General features: G+C 44.1%; 2 protein-coding genes across 2 annotated transcripts in view; both read left to right on the top strand.

Moving 5' to 3' along the window:
- The first annotated feature begins 6,065 nt into the window (after nucleotides 1–6,065).
- On the top strand, nucleotides 6,066–15,494 carry PDCL (phosducin like). Its single transcript, XM_045883092.3, has 4 exons — nucleotides 6,066–6,245; nucleotides 7,696–7,872; nucleotides 11,285–11,466; nucleotides 13,435–15,494. Exons 2-4 carry the CDS (start codon nucleotides 7,701–7,703, stop codon nucleotides 13,984–13,986), a joined length of 906 nt encoding a protein of 301 aa, XP_045739048.1. The 5' UTR covers nucleotides 6,066–6,245; nucleotides 7,696–7,700; the 3' UTR covers nucleotides 13,987–15,494.
- Nucleotides 7,746–19,617, top strand: part of LOC123849976 (olfactory receptor 1L8-like) — a 254,310-nt gene continuing 242,438 nt past the window's right edge. The window contains exon 1 of the mRNA XM_064580069.1: nucleotides 7,746–7,872. The gene's annotated coding sequence lies outside the window, so the exon portion shown is untranslated. The remainder of the gene's footprint in view (nucleotides 7,873–19,617) is intronic.

Genomic DNA, 19,617 nt, shown 5'->3' with positions numbered 1-19,617 from the left:
CCACAGGTGAGCTACACAGGAACCCATGGAGGTAATGGGCACCAGTGCAGACAGGAAACCTTCAGGTGACAATGTAGACAGCAGGTCTTGAGGGCACCAATTTTCATGTTGACAAGCCCACGGGAAAATTATTGCTAGACCAACCAAGGTTACATACGTATAAAAAGTACAATACATCATATCCAAATTGGGTTTATCTCAGGAATGTAAAGTTAGTTTAGCATAGGAAAGTCAATCAGTGTAATCCACCATATTAACAGAATAAAGGTTACATCTGTTATAAGGTCTCAAAAATTAGCGGAGCTCCATTCTGATTGGCTTATAGAGATTAAAAATATATATGAAATAAGAAAAACTCAAATACTTCTAAAAAAGAGGAAATTTGGCTCCATACACTTAAGTGTAAGAAAAAATGTTACTAAAGCTGCGAAAGCAAAGAGGTTTTCTGATTTTTCTCAAATCCCTTAATCAAAACTCTAAAAAGAAATGTAATTGCTCCTTAAAGACAACCCAACATCTAAAGAAAATTTCAGTTAACAAAATTAAAGCCCTCACTAAAGATAACACTTTTAAAACTTAAAGAGAAATGTATCTAAATATTATATAAGGAAGTATTACTGATTTTATATTTATTAATACAAGAAGAAAAGGCTGTTTAATTTCTAAATAAGAAAGACATTGAATTGCCACAGACTGGCTCCATACCCCCAAAAAAGAGGGAAGGAAGGGAAGGGGGGGAGGAGAGTGGAGAGAGAAAAGAAAGAGAAAGGAAAGAAAAAGACTAGTTATTCCAAACAGTGCTCATACTGCTTAATGTCACCCCAAACTGTCTCTAGACCTTTAATACTTCTATAAGAAAAATCCCAGTCGTTTAAGCATCTGACTTTGGCTCAGGTCATGATCTCAGGGTCCTGGGATGGAGCCCCACCTCTAGCGCCCCGCTGTGGGGCTCTGCACTCACCAGGGAGTCTGCTTGTCCCTCCTCCCTCTTCCTCTACCCACCCCCATTGCGTGCTCGCGCGCTCATGAATGAATGAATGAATGAATGAATGAATAAATAAATAAATAAATAGAATCCAAGTGAAATGCCTCGGTGGCAGAGCTGATTAAGCCTCCAACTCTTTTTTTTTTTAATTTTTTTATTCTTATGTTAATCCCCATACATTACAACATTAGTTTTAGATGAAGTGTTCCATGATTCATTGTTTGTGCACAACACCCAGTGCTCCATGCAGAATGTGCCCTCCTCAATACCCACCACCAGGCTAACCCATCCTCCCACCCCGCTCCCCTCTAGAACCCTGTTTGTTTTTCAGAGTCCATCGTCTCTCATGGTTCGTCTACCCCTCCGATTTCCCCCGCTTCATTCTTCCCCTCCCGCTACCTTCTTCTTCTTTTTTTTTTTTCTTAACATATATTGCATTATTTGTTTCAGAGGTACAGATCTGAGATTCAACAGTCTTGCACAATTCACAGCGCTTACCAGAGCACATACCCTCCCCAGTGTCTATCACCCAGTCCCCCCATCCCTCCCACCCCACCCCCCACTCCAACAACACTCAGTTTGTTTCCTGCGATTAAGAATTCCTCATATCAGTGAGATCATATGATACATGTCTTTCTCTGTTTGACTTATTTCACTCAACATAATACCCTCCAGTTCCATCCACGTCGTTGCAAATGGCAAGATCTCATTCCTTTTGATGGCTGCATAATATTCCATTGTATATATATACCACATCTTCTTTATCCATTCATCTGTCGATTAAGCCTCCAACTCTTGATTTCCGCTGAGGTCTTGATCTCAAGTTCTTGATCTCAAGGTCATGAGACTGAGGCCCGCCCCTGAGCTGGATTCTGCAATTAGTGCTGAATCTGTTTAAGTTTCTCTCTCCCTCTCCCTCTGCCCCTCCCCACCCCTATGCTTGCTCGCTCCCGCGCTCTCTTTCTCCCCCCTCCCTCTTAAGTAAATAACTAAATCTTAAAAAAAAAAAAAAAAATCAAAAAACCAAAAAACCCAAGCGACAGGGACAAATTTGTTCTAAATTTACAAAAATATTGGTGGGAAACACAGTGGAAGACCAAATCCTGTTTTATGTCTAATTATCATCATCTGGAAAAAGTCTAAGGGTAGAAGAAGCCTCGAAACCCATGCCTCAAGGCATTTAAGAATTTTTATGTGAATTTCATTCAGTTACTTCAAAACTTCAAATATGTTTAATAACAGTTTGTAAATCTTTTGGTTGGATCAAGATTTTCCCTTGATAAAAGGTGAATGCTTTAATAGTCACAAAACAGCTATGGATTTTGTCCTCCCGCTAAGAAATACTTTCAGTATGCTCTATGGATCAACAAACAAAAACCTTACAAGTAAAATACTTTAAGAACTATAAACTACTGGGGGTGCCTGGGTGGCTCAGTCGTTAAGCGTCTGCCTTTGACTCAGGTCATGATCCCAGGGTCCTGGGATCGAGCCCCGCATCAGGCTCCCTGCTCAGTGGGAAGCCTGCCTCTCCCTCTCCCACTCCCCCTGCTTGTGTTCCTTCTCTCGCTGTGCCTGTCAAATAAAATAAATAAATTAAAAAAAAAAAAAGAACTATAAACTACTAATGGGAGTACCATTAGACAGAAATGTCATTATCCACACCATCCCCAAATTCTGCTACGCTGAGCAGTCCTGTTGAATATTGTTAGGTAACTAACCCATATATATAGTCACTCCTAACAGATGCAAACTATATTCCCAACAAGGACACCACTAGATATATCCCTCCATCATATACAACCAGGAGAGTGAATATATTAAAAGAGACATCAATGAAAATCAGCCTTAAAACTGTACCAGAAGGGACAATTTCAGGTAGTATTAACTACAAAAAAAAATTATTATTATTATTTTTTTTTTTTTGAGAGAGAGAGAAAGCACAAGCAGGGTGGGGAGGGGCAGAGAGAGAGGGAGAGAGACTCCCAAGCAGGCTCTATGCCTACCCCAGAGCCGGACATGGGGCTGATCCCACAACACTGAGATTATGACCCAATCCATAATCAAGAGTCGGATGCTTAACTGACTGAGCCACCCAGGTACCCCCAAAAATTATTCTTAAACTCTAGAATATACACATACAAAGTTATATATAAAAAGTCTCTCTTCCAGGCCTGACTCGCCTCTATCCCTTGAAGATAACTATTCTATTTCTTACACATTTTTTTTTTTTAAGATTTATTTATTCATTTGAGAGAGCAAGAATGAGAGAGAGTACATGAGAGGGGGGAGAGTCAGAGGGAGAAGCAGGCTCCTCGCTGAGCAGGGAGCCCGATGCGGGACTCGATCCAGGGACTCCAGGATCATGACCTGAGCCGAAGGCAGTTGCTTAACCAACTGAGCCACCCAGGCGTCCTCTTACACATTTTTTAATGCTTTTCTTTATGCAAATATAAGCAAGTAACACTTTTTCGTTTTTTTTTGTTTTTTTTTTATGCAAAAGGCAGGAAACTAATACATAATGTTCTCCACCACCTTGCTTTTTTTTTTAAACTAAATACTATGTTCATGCAAGTATATTGATAGGATGAACTTCCAGCAGTGGAATTTCTGGGCTAAAAAAATATATTAAATTTTTAAAAGTATTTTTTTATAATTTATTGATACTCTCTACCGTTCAAACAGCAAATATCTAATTAACAAGGTGTTTATATATTTTTTATACTACTGAATATATTGAGCCAGATTTTTCTGAGAACTTTAGCAGGTCATTCACTGTTCCCTAAGTTCTTTTTTTTTTAATTAACGTATAGTGTATTATTAGTTTCAGATGTAGAGAGTTCAGTGGTTCATCAGTCTTACGTAATACCCAGTGCTCATTATATCACGTGCCCTCCTTAATGTCCATCACCCAGTGACCTCATCCCCACACCCACCTCCCCTCCAGCCACCCTCAGTTTGTTTCCTATGATTAAGAGTGAAGGTATATATTTTTGCATTATTGACCAGTATTTCTCATCTATAAGAGTTGTATCAATTTACACCTCATCAACAATGCATTCCCCACAGTCTTGCTGTGATCAAACTTTCTGATTTTTAACAATCTGAATGGTGGAAAATGGTATCTGAGAGGATTTTTTCTTTTGGCGATGAGAACCAGGAAAGCATAAAAGCAGGCTGTAGAAGGCAAGCTTGAATATGCAGGGGAGACAGGAGGTAATTGCAGGAAGAGTGCTTTACCAAGCTAGAAGAGTGGGACCCACTGCATCAGTGACTCATTTAATAGGTACAGATGCAGGAGGTTGTTGGTACGTTTTGAAGGTGGACACGAGTGTAAGTCTCTTTTGATTGCTTCTGCTTGTTCTTTTTGTTTTGAGGAGTCCTCAGCTCCTGACTGCTTCTGTTTTTCAGGCGAAAAAAAGAACCAAGGTCATAAACTGAGCCAGGAGAGGGAAGAGAGCGTTGAGTATTTGAGAAAAGAGATGTGAATTGCTCCTCTTAGTGAATGGGAGGGTAACCTGCCTAGAGAAACAAGGATCTTTGGATAGCACTGAGGATTACAGCCTTAAATTTAAAGTGAAATTTTTTTATTAAATATTTTATTTATTTATTTGAGAGAGCAAGAGAGCACAAGCAGGGGGAGCTGCAGAGGGAGAGGGAGAAGCAAACAGAGGGAGAGGGAGAAGCAGGCTCCCTGCTACGCAGGGGCTGGATCCCAGGACGCTGGGATCATGACCTGAGCCAAAGGTAAATGTTTAATCAAAGGAGGCACCCAGGCGCCCCCAAAGTGAATTTTGAAGGACAAAGCACCACCAGGGATGAAGAAGATCCTTGCTTCAGGGAGATGTCAGAAAAACAGAACTAAAAGCAAATGCATTCACCTAGCATTCATTTAACAGATATTTATGGGGAATCTGCCTTGCAGAGGCTTTGTTGCTGGGTGCTGGCTTGTCCCTTAAGGCAGATCACAAGCATCCTCCAGTTGGCTGGCTGTTCAACACACAAATCTGATTAAGGTAAGATTATTCACTCTGCAAACAAAAATACAAGTCACCGCAGGATCTCCATAGGATGAATTGTTCTTAAATTTGGGGAGGGGAGTTCTCATTTTAAAAAAATATTTAAATATTTTATTTATTTATTTATTTGACAGAGAGAAGGAACACAAGCAGGGGGAGTGGGAGAGGGAGAAGCAGGCTTCCTGCTGAGCAGGGAGCAGGATGCAGGATCCTGACCCTAGGACCTGACCTGAGCAAAGGCCGACGCTTAACCACTGAGCCACCCAGGCGCCCCAGGGGAGTTCTCACTCTTGATAGCCTGAACCAAGAGCTTCTTAGGAAAATGGGCACATATACCAATTTGCAGACAATTTCAGGTGGTCGTAGGACCACAAGTTGAGGATATCTCCCTCAAATTAGGAGCCCTATTTTAGAGTGTATTGTTTTAGGGTATTTTGGATGATTCAGTTTGCACAAAGCTTTCTATTAATTACTTCATGGGTGTGTATTGGACACCTTAATAAGGAGTCAATTTGAAATCATTTTAGGCTTAAAAAAAGTTGCAAAAGTAACATGGAATTCTCCTATATTCTTCACCCAGAATAGTCAAAGGTTAACATCTTACATAACCATAGTACAATTATCAAAACTGCTGATACACTATTATTGTTAATGGACCTTATTTCATCAGTTGGCCCTTTCATGTCCTTTTTCTGTTCCAGGACCCAATTCAGAAATTCACACAGCGTTGTCGGGGACCTGGCTGCTGCTGCTTTTTTTAATGCAAGTCTGTGTGTTTTTGGGCAAAATATTTAATGTCTCTGAGTCTGTCTTAAGGGCCGCGATGTGATTAAGAACCAGTAAGAAACACAGGTGGAATGGCTTCAGAAACTTCAAAGATAACCAAACAAACTTTTCTTATTATTAAAAACTAGGCACGTACAGGGTGACTTTCCGTTTAAATCAAAACAAAGCCAACTGAAACGTACTACTGCCGTCGAGGTGTTTTGTCCCAAAGAAGGACCCGTAGCATTGCCCCCAGCCGCCGGAGGAGGCTTCCCCTAATTGGGCAGCGTGCGTCTGCCCGACCGCGGGAAGACCGCCTCATTGGTCCGCGCAGTCGGGACTCCGGCGGCTTTTCTCGTAGTGCTCAAGGCGCCGACCCACTTCTCTTCCTCCTACCGAGCTCACCCTTCCTTCTGAAGTGTCCGGAGCTGCCAGCCGGAAAGGCTCCGGACTGAGCTAGACGGGGTAACTGCACTGAGGTCAGTCGGGAAGAAGCGGCGGGCATGGAGCACGGGTGGGAGGTGATGTCTGCGCGCCCCCTCGCCCCCCACGGCCGCCGCGATTTCCCTGCCCCGCCTCCTCCTCTGGTGCCACCTCCCTCAAGCACCCCCAACGGTTCCGCGCGCCCCTCCGCCACCCTTCCGCTGGCCCCGCCCTCAGCGCCCCTCCGCGACCCCGCCTCCTTCACCAGCCCTTCCGCTTTTCCCCGCCCCGACTCCTCCCCTCAGAGGCCCCGCCCTCCCCGCCGGCCCCGCCTCCTTCAGGCCTCTCCACTGGCCCCGCCCTAGCCGCATCCTCCTCAGAGGCCCCGCCCTCACCGAGCACACCCCTGCCCAGTCTCTCTGCCCACCCTGCACCGCCCGGGCCGCTCCATGCCTCTTAAGTTTGGTTCTGGTCCCCCGCGGCCCCAGCCCCCCGTAGCTGCACGTTTCTTTCGATCCGCCCTGCCTTGTGTGCCCCTTCTCTGACTACTAGGGTCTCGCATTCCCGCACCGACCCTGCCTGTCTGCGTATGTGCTTAGTGAACGCCGCGCAGGCCTTGTGCTGGACCTTGGAGGCCCCTGCTTTCAGGAACCCCTTGCCCCTTGGGAGAGCCACTTTGTAACGGAGTTTCACAGGCCCGGTGATAAGTGTTTAATGAAGGAAGCATAGTATTACGATGCTTAGGGGAGGGACTAGAGTTGGCACCCTTCCTCCTGGAAGGGCAAGCTGGCCTCTGAGGAGCTAAGCTGTACCTTTCTCCCCAAGTGCCCTTGGTTTCTTCTGATGCAGTCTTGGCTCTAACCATTGCCGTTTAAACTCTTGGGAATTAGAAAGATCTTGTCAGGGGCCCATCTTTTAACCAAAGTTGGTAGGGCTTTCAGAGCCCATCCGTCCTCACCGTAAGTGTGTGTTAGGGGCAGTTGGAGGCAAGGGACACATGAGTGATTGATTTAAACAAAGAGTGACTCAGCATAATACTCTTGATGCTGCTTTTTGGAGTTTTTCCTGAGGATTCTTACCCAATTTTCAATTACCCAGCAGTCGTAGTTGATAGGAAAACCTAAAAGTATGTGTAGGTAAAACCTCCAGCCAGTAAGTAGATTCCTCCAAGCCAACAGGCCAGTACAGGGTATGGTGTACGGAAGACAGTGACTCACACCTTCCGCGTCTTGGAGTCAGGCACCCTGGGGTCTGATCCCAGCTCCACCATTTGCTGTAAAGCTTGGCAGAGAAACTTCCCTTGTCTGAGCTTCAGTTTTACCTTCGACAAAAAGAGCGTGATTGACCCTGTCACCCGGGATGATGGTATGGATTTGCTGAGATCCTGCTTATGAAAAAAATCACTTTTCGGGTCTTGTAAATTGTAGGATCTCAGCATAAGTGAGCCCCTAGTCTGTGTCTGTCTGGTTCATACCAACAAAGAGCCTGATCCGTTGCCTCTCTTAGGCACCATGACGACCCTGGATGACAAGTTGCTGGGGGAGAAGCTGCAATACTATTACAGCAGCAGTGAGGGTGAGGACAGCGACCACGAGGACAAGGACGGAGGCAGGGCGGCACTGGCCGGGAGTTCGACACCTGCAGATGCTGAGTTGGCGGGCGAAGGCATCTCAGTTAACACAGGTACTGGGAATCCCTGAGCTCTGGGATCAGCTTTAACAAATGTCCATTAAATATGTATCAGTTAGAAGTCTCCTGATCACTTCTAATTACAGTCTCACTTCCAGAGAGAGCCTCGAGTCATCATGTCCCTCTGCGTGCTTCTAGCCATCTCAGTGCACAAAGCCAACAGGTGTGCACAGCGTACGTAGACTGCGAACACACACAGTTAACACAGACGGCCTTGCTTTTGCATCTGGCTTCTCAAATTAATAGTGGTTTGATATCACATAAGTCATAGGTATGCATATAGTACATGGTGGTATCCTATGTGGTAGTATAAACCCCTAGAAATAGCATATTAATACTTTCACATTTTCATATTTCCAAATTGTGGCAATTGAGGTGGCGCTGTTTCATACGTAACCAGCAGTAGGGTTTTCCCCATACACTTGCCCTCCTGCTGTGTTATCAGAGATCTCTGGGATCTCTGCCTCCTGGTGGATGACAAATGGTAACTCATTGTAGTTTTATTTTCTATCTTTTTCAAGAGGGATGTTGAGCCTCTTGAACTTTAAGAGATATTTTCATAGCCTTTACTCATTTTTAAAAATTGGTGGTTGGTCTTTTGCTTTTTAGGCAGCTATCTAGTAAGGAAACTCATCTGTGTTATGAGCTGTAACTATTTCTACCAATTTGTTGTTTGTCTTTTGACTTTATGTTCTTTTCCTGGCATAAAACTTTTATTTTTATGTGTCTGAAAGCATTATTTAATACTTTCTTACTTTTTTTTCTTACTGAAACGGTCTTCACTCAGGATTATAAAAAGATTCTCCCATACTTTTTCTTGGTATGTTCATGATTTCGTTCTTTCTTTCTTTCTTCTTTTTACACTTAAATATTGATTCATCTGGAATTCATTTTGGTGCAAGGTATATGGTAGGGCTCCCTTTTTGTCTTCATATTGCTACCCACTGGTTTCAGCACCATTTAGTGAATAAACTATCTTTTTCTCTTTTGCTTTGAAATGTCAGTTTTATCATGTACTGAATTCCTGTCTCTATTTGTGTCTTTAGCTGCACTTTGTAGTCTCTTGCATTGATTTGTCTTTTATTGTGCTCTATCACACTGTTTTTAATTACTGTATTACAGGTTTTAGTATCTGGTGGGGCTGGTTTTCCCTCAATACTCTTCTGTGTCACCATTTTCCCAACTTTTTTTTTAAAGTAGGCTCTGTGCCCAGTGTGGGGCTTGAACTCACAACCCCAAGGTCAAGAGTCACACGCTCTACTGACTGAGCCAGCCAGGTGCCCCTTAACTTTTGCTTTCTTATTTTTCCAAAACAAATTTAGGAGCATGCATACAGGGGAATGCATTAAATATATAGATTAATTTAGGGTTAATTGGCACCCTTGTGATATTGGGCCTTCCTGGTCAGGAATATGGTATTGCTTTTCCATTTAATCAGATCCTTCTTTGTGTTTCTTGGTAGAATTTTAAAGTTTTGTTGTTTTTTTTTAAGATTTTTATTTATTTGACAGAGACACAGCGAGAGAGGGAACACCAGCAGGCGGAGTGGGAGAGGGAGAAGCAGGCCTCCCGCTGAGCAGGGAGCCCGATGCAGGGCTCGATCCCAGGACCCCAGGATCATGACCTGAGCCAAAGGCAGATGCCTAATGACTGAGCCACCCAGGTGCCCCATCTTCATGTAGATTTTTATATTTTTTTCCTGCGGTAACAGATGACCTCCAAACCTCAGTGGCTTATGATAGTGAAGGTGTATTCCTCAAAGCTGCTTGTGTGGGTGAGCAGCAGCCTGCCTCTTCTTCATATATCCTGTCATTATAGCGACAGGGTTGAAGGAGCAACCCCTGATTGGGACATGCCTTTTCATGACCAAGTCTAGTGAGCAAGAGAGGACTGTTGGAAACATTAATGGCTCATAAATCTTTTGCTCAGTGAAATAAGTCAATCAGAGAAAGACATGTATCATATGACCTCACTGATATAAGGAATTCTTAATCTCAGGAAACAAACTGAGGGTTGCTGGAGTGGGGGGTGGGGCAGGAGGGATGGGGTGGCTGGGTCATAGACACTGGGGAGGGTATGTGCTATGGTGAGCGCTGTGAATTGTGCAAGACTGTTGAATCACAGATATGTACCTCTGAAACAAATAATACATTATATGTTAAGAAAAAAAAAAGATAGCAGGAGGGGAAGAATGAAGGGGGGAAATCGGAGGGGGAGACAAACCATGAGAGATGATGGACTCTGAAAAACAAACTGAGGGTTCTAGAGGGGAGGGGGGTGGAAGGATGGGTTAGCCCAGTGATGGGTATTAAAGAGGGCACGTTCTGCATGGAGCACTGGGTGTTATGCACAAACAATGAATCATGGAACACTACATCAAAAACTAATGATGTAATGTATGGGGATTAACATAACAATAAAAAATAATTAAAAAATAAAAAAAAATCTTTTGCTCAGAATCCATTGGCCAAAGCAAGTCACATGGCCAAGCCCAACATCAGTGAGCCAGGGATGCATATATTCATCCCATAAAAGGTCCTACAAATCACATGTCAGGGATATATAGCATAGGAGCAGCGAGGCTTGGGGGTAACTTGAATAACAGAACAACCTGCCACAATCTTATAAAAATCCATACAGTATAGGGGCACCTGGGTGGCTCAGTCGTTAAGCATCTGCCTTCTGCTCAGATCATGGTCCCAGGGTCCTGGGATCGAGCCCCGCATCGGGCTCCCTGCTCCGCGGGAAGCCTGCTTCTCCCTCTCCCACTCCCCCTGCTTGTGTTCCCTCTCTTACTGTGTCTCTCTCTGTCAAATAAATAAATAAAATATTAAAAAAAAAATCCAGATAATACAGAATGTATGAATGTAGAAAGAAAAAAGTAGCCGTTCTGTCTCACTAGTCCCCTTGGATCCCCCTACCTAGAGACAGCCTCTGTTAACTGTTGACATTTCCTTCTAGTCCTTTTTCTATGAACATACAAAGGTACATGTGCATAAGCAGATATCTGTACATATATATACATACACATACAATTTCTTTTCTAAAGATTGGATGACCGTCCCATGATGCTGTTCTGCATTTTGCTCTTTTTTTTTTTTTGACCTAATATATTTGAACATCTTTCATGGCAAGAAACATATAGCTACCTCATTCTTTGTACGAGTCACCTTATTTTCCTTTGAGTAGATGAATCACGATTTATTTAGTGCCCCTCCTGATGTCGGGCCTTAGCTCGTCCATTTAATTACGCGACCATGCCGCAGCGGACATCACTGTGTGGGAGCCACGCGAGCCTGTGTGCATGTCCCCGTGCAGCCGATGGAGCAGGCTCTAGCCGGATGTGAGCTGGCCCGTAATCCTCTGCCCACTCTTCTTGGTCACCTCCACATTCACCCCCACTCAGGTCCAAAAGGGGTGATAAATGACTGGCGCCGCTTCAAACAGCTGGAGACAGAGCAGAGAGGAGAGCAGTGCCGGGAGATGGAAAGGCTAGTCAAGAAGCTGTCGATGACCTGCAGGTCCCGTCTGGATGAAGAGGAGGAGCAACACAAGCAGAAGGACCTCCAGGAGAAGCTCAGTGGGAAGGTAATTAGCAGCCCCCAGGCTTCTCTCAGCGCGGCCACCGGCTTCCCGTGGGGATGTGTCTTCTGTTCCGAGTCCGGTTTGTCACGGGTTAGGTGAGGTCGGCATCTCTACCTCACAGTGCTCTCTGGGTGCAAAGCCCAGTGCAGTGCCTGGCCCATTGACAGTGCTCAGTAAACGGGAGTTTTCTGTCCTTTATTGAGGCCTTGGGCCAGGAATAACCCTCTGAGGTTGGTGGCATTATCCCTGTTTTACCGACAATGAAACAGATGCTTCGAGAGGAGAGGGGCCTTGGCTCAGGGCGTGCAACCAGTAAATGCTAATAGGAAGTAGGAGTCTCAGCCAGACTTTTTTGCTCTTTCCATGATTCTGCTCTGTTTCACCTGAAGCCTGTTCATGAGAATTTAGCAGAACAAGGCAACACAGTAGAAGCAAATGGGCATATGTTTGCTTCTGGAAGATATTTGGGACTAGGTCCCTGACTCTCTTATTTCCCCCATATCAAAAGGACCATCTAATCCCCCCACCTGCCCTCTGAACATGGATGAATGTCGAGGAGTGCCTGAGATCATTTGGCCATGGTCCAAAGCAGCTCTTGGCTGGCAATACCAGCCAGGATCAGGGAGCACATAAGAGGATTGAGTGAGGAGTCATTTGCCTGGAGCAGGAGGAGGATTTCGGGGCAGGAGACTTTCTGACCATAATGGCTCAGAAAGAGCCACTCTGGCAGACCAAGATAGACAGGAGAGTTGGGAGCTGGGGGGGAAGGATGGTGCTGGCCGTGATGCAGAAATGTCCATTCTGATCTACTGTTGTTCCCTGGCCCACCCTCTAATTGGTGCTGTACTGGGCAGAGCTAGGCTCCGTTCCAGGCCAGGAGAAGGAAGATACTTTTGTAACATAAGCTGGCTGCAGGGCAACGTGCCCACTGCTCACAAGGCTTCCTTATACTGAGATTAGAGCAGATGAAGAACATATCACATGACCACATGGGGCAGTTGAGAGAAGCTGTCCGTGTCCTGCTGGGTTGTGTGCTGTGGAGCAGAGCTGGAAAATGGCTCAATGCCAGAAACTGGGAAGTTAAGCAAAATATGGCACATTATGTGTAATTCTAAAAAAAAAAATATTTAGAAATGCGAGGAAATATTTATGATGTAATGATGCCAAGTGGCAAAAGCAGGTTATGGCTTAATTGGTACACCCAACAGCTGCTGTTAAAAAAGCAAAAATGATTTCAGCTTGCAACTGTAATAAAGAGCAACATCCAGTTTTATTTATTTATTTATTTATTTAAAGATTTTATTTATTTATTTGAGAGAGAGAGAATGAAAGAGAGCACATGAGGAGGGGGAGGGCCAGAGGGAGAAGCAGACTCCCTGCCGAGCAGGGAGCCCGATGTGGGACTCGATCCAGGAACTCCAGGATCATGACCTGAGCCGAAGGCAGTCGCTTAACCAACTGAGCCGCCCAGGCGCCCAACATCCAGTTTTAGAGAGTGTATGTGACTGTGTGGGGAGCGTGCAGAGCAAGAATTGCAAGTGTTCTTTTTGAAAGTCCTTAATATTCTGTTGTCTTTTTACCAAAATTGACATAGTGGATAAAATAATTAATCCACTGTCAAGACTGACCAAAAGAAACACGCTCATGAAGTGATATTAACCACCTTTTTGGATGGAGAGGCATCGTAACGCAGTAGTTAAAAGATCGGGTTTTTAAAAAAAATCTAGTTTGAATCCTGGGCTCGTACCTACGTGAACTGGCGCCAATAATCTCAAGTCCTCGGATCTCATTTGTAAGATGAGGGCAATAAAAGTTCCCTCCCGGTGGGGTTATCATAAGATTTCTGTGGGCATTAATGCGTACAGAGCACTTAGCAGGGTTCCTCGCATCCCAGACGCGTGGGGTGCTTACTAACTATAACCGCAGAGTTGGGTTCACGTTGCGTCTGCTCACTTTGCGGTCGTCCTGCAGATGACTCTGAAGGAGTTTGCCATGATGCATGAGGACCAAGATGACGAAGAGTTCCTCCAGCGGTACCGGAAGCAGAGAATGGAAGAGATGCGGCAGCAGCTTCACAAAGGGCCCCAGTTCAAGCAGGTTTTTGAGATCCCCAGTGGAGAAGGGTTTTTAGACATGATTGATAAAGAGCAGAAAAGCACCCTCATCATGGTCCATATTTATGAGGATGGCATTCCGGGGGCCGAAGCCATGAACGGCTGCATGATTTGCCTTGCTGCCGAGTACCCAGCTGTCAAATTCTGCCGGGTGAAGAGCTCGGTTCTCGGGGCCAGCAGTCGCTTCACCAGGAATGCCCTCCCTGCCCTGCTGATCTACAAGGGAGGTGAATTGATTGGCAATTTTGTTCGTGTCACTGACCAGCTGGGGGAAGATTTCTTTGCTGTGGACCTTGAAGCTTTTCTGCAGGAATTTGGATTGCTCCCCGAAAAGGAAGTCTTGGTGCTGACGTCTGTGCGTAACTCTGGCACCTGCCACAGTGAGGATAGCGATTTGGAAATAGATTGAACTGCTAGTCTAATTGCATAGATTTCGCATTGTTTGGGCTGGAAGACACATGGCTGTGTATTTATTTTTGTCCCTTCCTGTGTTGTGTGGCTTTTCAGCTGTTCTTTGTAGTCCCTTTTAGTATATGTAAAGTCAAGAAATTCTTAGATTCCGTTGGAATGCTGAATCACCTTGTGGCTAGCAGTAAAGTGACTCAAAATTGTATAAACAGGAAGCCAGGCTTTTGAACTGTTTACTTAAGATTCTCCAGCATGACATCTCTGTTATTGTTTCTAGTCAGTATTTACATAGCATCCCAAAGACAGCGTCCTGGAAATTGTCTTCAGATGATCTCAGAGGTCTCTGCCAGGCCTGGGAGTATAATTCTATAGTTAATGTGCTCTTTGCAACATAAATTGTGTGTCTCCTTCATCAGTGATCATAAATTACACTTACTTGTAATCAGATCCATAGTCTTGGAAGGCAGTTATGTTTTTACCCTAGACCCTGTTCTCTACCAGCGTCTCGTGTAAAGGTTCCAGACAGTGTACGTTTGCCCATCAAGAGGGGTGACGTCTGCTGCTGGAGCCCGTGTCCCGCTCAAGCCTTATTCAGTCTTGAGTAGGAAGGAAGGCTGATGCTGACTGCCCTCCTGATGCTGGAAGGCCGGCTTGATTTAGAAGTCAGAGCTGGTTTGGAGCTGGGAAGCCTTTTTAAAGGCTTCCCAGCTGTGGGAACGAGCCCAGGATTCACAGCAGAGGCATCAGCCTCCCTGGGAAAGCCTGATCTTTCAATAAGATACTCCTGCTCGTTTCTTTGTCTTTCTCGTACTTAACAATGTAACTTTTCGTTGTAATGTAGCTTTTTAAAAAGCTTTCTTTCTTTCTTTTTTTTTTGCATACTGGAAGCGTAATATTTAACAGAGGAACATTTGCCAAAATACGGAAGTGAAAATAAGAAAGTTAAATAATATCTAATCCTATTGTCTAGGGTAAAACACCATTAATATTTTGGCATATATCCTTCCATTGTATTTCCTTTGTATATGTAGACATTTGCTTGTGTTTAAACAAAACAATGGGATCATTTTGAACATACTGTTTTATAGTATGGTCAGCTAATATAGATCAAACTTTTTTCATGTTATTAAGTAATCTGCAACGTTTTTAAAAATGGTCATTAATATTTCACTGTGTAGTTGGTGCTGTAATTTGCTTGGTGGTTGTCTCTTAAAAGGAAAAAGAGCAAAGACTTTTTACTACAGAAGTAATAGGTGTCCATTGTAGAAAATGTAATAAAAATTATTAAGCTAAAAAAGAGATTTTAAAAGTCCTACTATAATTCCGCCAACAAAAAATTATCCGCATTATCATTTTTATAGGTATCCTTCTAGTCGTTTCTATTTGTATTCTTATTTATAATAATGACTGTCATTTGAATGTATTTCACTTGTTTTTTTACTTAAAACAGTGTAATTCTAAGGTCAGGGAAAATGTAATCTGGAATTAAAAGATTAACTTTAAAATTCATTTTTGCTTTTTCTGGTTATTCAGGAGTGGACTAACTGTAAAAGGGTCTTGAAAATATCTGTTGTGGTTTGTCAGTAGGAAGAAAGTGCATGGTTTATCTGCTTTAAAAAGCTCACTGTAGAAAGTGTAGAAGAAGCAGAGACAACTGTTGTCAATGTTCCTGTTTATTTCCCTCAGTCTTTTTTTCAGTATTTTTAATAACATTGAGAGCTTACTGGATTTAGTTTTGTGTTCTATTTTATTTAATATTATATCATAAATACTTTGACCTGTTATAAAAATTCTAAATAAATAATTTTTAATGGCTTCATAATACTCCATCATATGGATATACCATGATTTATTTGACCAGTTCCTTAATATTGGGTTTGTTTTTTTTTTTTTTGAGAGAGCACACATGCATGAGTGGTGGGGGAGGGGGAAAGGGAGAAAGAGAATCTTAAGCAGGCTCCACGCCCAGCACAGAGCCTGATGTGGGCCCGGTCTCGTGACCCTGAGATCATGATCTGAGCTGAAACCAAGAGTTGAACGCTTAACTCTGAGCTACCCCGGCGCCCCAATATTGGGTATTTAGATTCCAGTTTTTCATTAAAACACTTAGCATCTTTGCATTTGGGGCTGTATTTTGGATTGTTCTCCTAGTATAGATTTCTAGAAGAGGAATTCTTGGGTGGATGGGCAAGAACATTTACAGAATAGATTTTTTTTTTTTAAGGTTTACTTATTTATTTGAGAGAGAGACTGCCATAGCAGGGGGAGGGGTCGAGGGAGAGAGAAAATCCCAAGCTGACTCTGCACAGAACGCAGGGCCTGATCTCAAGACCCTGAGATCACAACCCAAGCCGAAACCAAGAGCCAGATGCCCAACCGACTGAGCTACCTAGGCGCCCCACAAAATAGCGTTTAGAAAACATCTTCTGTTCCTATTGGAAATGAAAATAGCCACTTGCAGAACCTTCACTTTGCCTTTCAAGAACAGAGATTCTAGAATAAAATGAACAGAAATGGAATGGGGAAATCCTCGAGTATTAAATCTCTTACTCAGGTATAGCAGAAATAGCACGGTCTTGGGAGTCAAGAAAGATCCGCGTTCGAATCCTGTCACTGGTATAGCTCCTAGTGAGGTACCTAGGCTTTTTTTTTTTTTAAAGATTTTATTTATTTATTTGAGAGAGAAAGAGAGAGAGCACGAGAGGGAAGAGAGTCAGAGGGAGAAGCAGACCCCCTGCCGAGCAGGGAGCCCGATGCGGGACTCGATCCTGGGACTCCAGGATCATGACCTGAGCCGAAGGCAGTCGCTTAACCGACTGAGCCACCCAGGCGCCCGGTACCTAGGCTTCTTTTTTTTTTTTTTTTTTAAGATTTTATTTATTTGAGAGAGAGAGAGCACGAGAGGGAAGAGGGTCAGAGGGAGAAGCAGACTCCCCGCCGAGCAGGGAGCCCGATGTGGGACTTGATCCCGGGACTCCAGGATCATGACCTGAGCCGAAGGCAGTCGCTTAACCAACTGAGCCACCAGGCGCCCCCAACAAATGTAATTTTATCTTTTTTTTTTTTAAAGATTTTATTTATTTATTTGAGAGAGAGAATGAGAGAGAGAGAGCACAAGAGGGGGAAGGGTTAGAGGGAGAAGCAGGCTCCCCTCCGAGCAGTGAGCCCGTTGTGGGACTCGATCCCGGGACTCCAGGATCATGACCCGAGCCGAAGGCAGTCGCTCAACCGACTGAGCCACCCAGGCGCCCGGTACCTAGGCTTCCTGAAGCTCAGTTTCCTCACCTCTGCAATGGGAACGGTATGCTTCATCTCTTCGGTCATAGCGGTTCTCAACATGTGGTCCCACAGCAGAGGCATCAGCCTCACTGGGAAACTTGTTCGAAATGCAGATTCTCAGGCTCCACCCCGGACCCACCGCATCAAAAATTCCGGGAGTGGCCCAGCACACTCTTTCCAAGTCCTCCAGGTGACTCTGAGGCTTGTTCAGGTGTGAGAATCACTGGTGTATGGATTAAGATAATGACAGCAATGATCACAAACCAGCTTATTTGAGTTAGGGAGGGAAGGAGTTGAACCCAAATGCTCAGAGCTCTTCTCTTCCTCTTCATGTGAGTCTCCTTTTTAGCCATGGCATTGAGGAAAGGAAAGAAACTGCTACTTGTCTATCACAGACTATGTCCCTGTAGTATTCCAGATTTCACTTGCCTCCAGCACGAGAGTCCCACACACAGGCTCTGTTTTCTTCCCAGTGCCTGGCACGATCATTGTTCACTCCAAGAATAGTAGGCTAACATTTACTAGCTTTGTGAACCCCTCTGTGCCTCAGTGTCCTCGTCTGTGAAATGGGGATGAGGAACGTGAGTCCTTTCATATAAAATATTCAGAACACCGCCTTCAAATAAGTTTTTATCATCCCCAGTGCCCACTACTGTGCCTGACTCTTGCTAAGGATCAATAAACATTTAATAATGAACATTGTTCGCTAACTGAACATAATAAATTAAAATAAAATAAACCACTGAATACCAGGAGGCTTGTTTCAAGGTAGGAAATAAATAGTAACTTTTCAGACATGAAGAAACCAAGACTTAGCAGGGTTAAGTGACTACTCCAGCTTATGGACAGGGCAGGGTATAAAATCTGGTCTGTATATTTCCAAAATTTATACCATTTCCAATGTCGTGTTAGTTCTGCGTGGAGAAAGCAAATGATCAAGTGACAGTAAAACAGATCAATTTAAAAAACAAAAAGTGGGGGCACCTGGGTGGCTCAGTCGGTTAAGCGTCTGACTCTTGATTTTGGCTCAGGTCATGATTTTGGGGTCCTGGGGTCCAGCCCAGCATTCGGCTCCCTGCTCAGTGGGGAGTGTGCTTGACGATTCTCTCTCTCTCTCTCCCTCTGCCCCTCCCCCTGTGCCCCCACATGAGCTCTCTCTCTCAAAGTAAATACATAAATCTTAAAAAAGATAAAAAAAAAAAAGTGGAGAGAATAGATTGGAGAAAGAAAATTAGGGAGCGAATTTAAAGAGAAAAAGGAGTTAAGCTGGGTGGAGCCCGGGTCCCCTGGTCCTGCCTGCGTTTCACATCAGAACCTCCACCCATCCGGGCTGTGGCTGTGACCCGCTGAGGGGTCCTCCCCTCCCTGCCAGGACTCCACAAAGTCCTTCCCCGCAAAGCCTGTCTGATCTGTCCCCCCAGAACCATACTGCCCACCCATGTCCACTGCAGGTGGCAATGATCCAGAGAACAGTGAACGTGAACTCTAGCTTTCCTGGCAGCCAGCTGTGTTCCCTCAGACAAGCCTCTTCCTCTCCCTAGGCCTTAGTTTCCCTATTTGTAAAATAAGAGGTAAATTATATGCTCTTTTAATATCTGTCTGGCTCTCAACTTTGATGAATTCATGCATTTTTAAAAATCACCTTTTATTTTGAAAACTACAGGAAAATTAAAAGAATATTACAGTTAATACCTGTATACCCTTCACTTAGTTTTACCAATAACATTTTACTGCTAACTTGCTCTATCTCTGTTTTTTTGTGGAACCTTGATAAGTCTTTCCTGTCTCTTCAGGAAGAAGCAGTCACACCATTCCCGGTGCTTCTATGGATTATGACAACATTGGTTAAGAAAAGTTTTGAGGGGGGTGCCTGGGTGGCCTAGTAGGTTAAGCATCCGACTCGTGATTTCGGCTCAGGTCATGATCTCAGGGTTGTGAGATCGAGCCCCATGTAGGGCTCCGTGCTCAGCAGGGAGTCGGCTTGAGATTCTCTCCCTCTCCCTCTACCCCTCCCCCAGCTCACACACTTTTTCTCTTTCTAAAATAAATAAATAAATCTTAAAAAAAAAAAAAAGTTTTGAGGGCTCAATGCGTGGCTTTGCTTTCCCACCTACCTAGTGGGATAACAGTAGTTTGCGTGACAGGCCCATGAATTAATACCAGTAAAGTACTTGGCACTTTGTTTAACACATAGGAACATCTCAGTAAGTTATCTTCTGTTGTTTTCATGCTATCATTTTGTATTTAGTTTAATGAGAAACGTAAGGTTTTCCCTAAGTGTGAGATGTGGAAATCCTGGTGGCTTGAATGACCTTGTCTCCTTTTCCTGTAGGGTAACCCCATCTTCAGCATG

The sequence above is a fragment of the Mirounga angustirostris genome, unplaced genomic scaffold (assembly GCF_029215605.1).
Source record: "Mirounga angustirostris isolate CCGP_5_RB_7025 unplaced genomic scaffold, mMirAng1.0.hap1 SCAF_15, whole genome shotgun sequence".
NCBI lineage: Eukaryota > Metazoa > Chordata > Mammalia > Carnivora > Phocidae > Mirounga > Mirounga angustirostris.
Note: the sequence above shows the minus strand (reverse complement) of the source record. Positions and strands in the feature narration are given on the sequence as shown.

Excerpts from the sequence above, each read along its gene's own strand:
- PDCL (XM_045883092.3), top strand. The coding sequence starts at position 7,701 with ATGACGACCCTGGATGACAAGTTGCTGGGGGAGAAGCTGCAATACTAT. Across the intron at positions 7,873-11,284 it reads AGGCATCTCAGTTAACACAG|GTCCAAAAGGGGTGATAAAT; the intron begins GTACTGGGAATC and ends ACCCCCACTCAG. Across the intron at positions 11,467-13,434 it reads AGGAGAAGCTCAGTGGGAAG|ATGACTCTGAAGGAGTTTGC; the intron begins GTAATTAGCAGC and ends GTCGTCCTGCAG.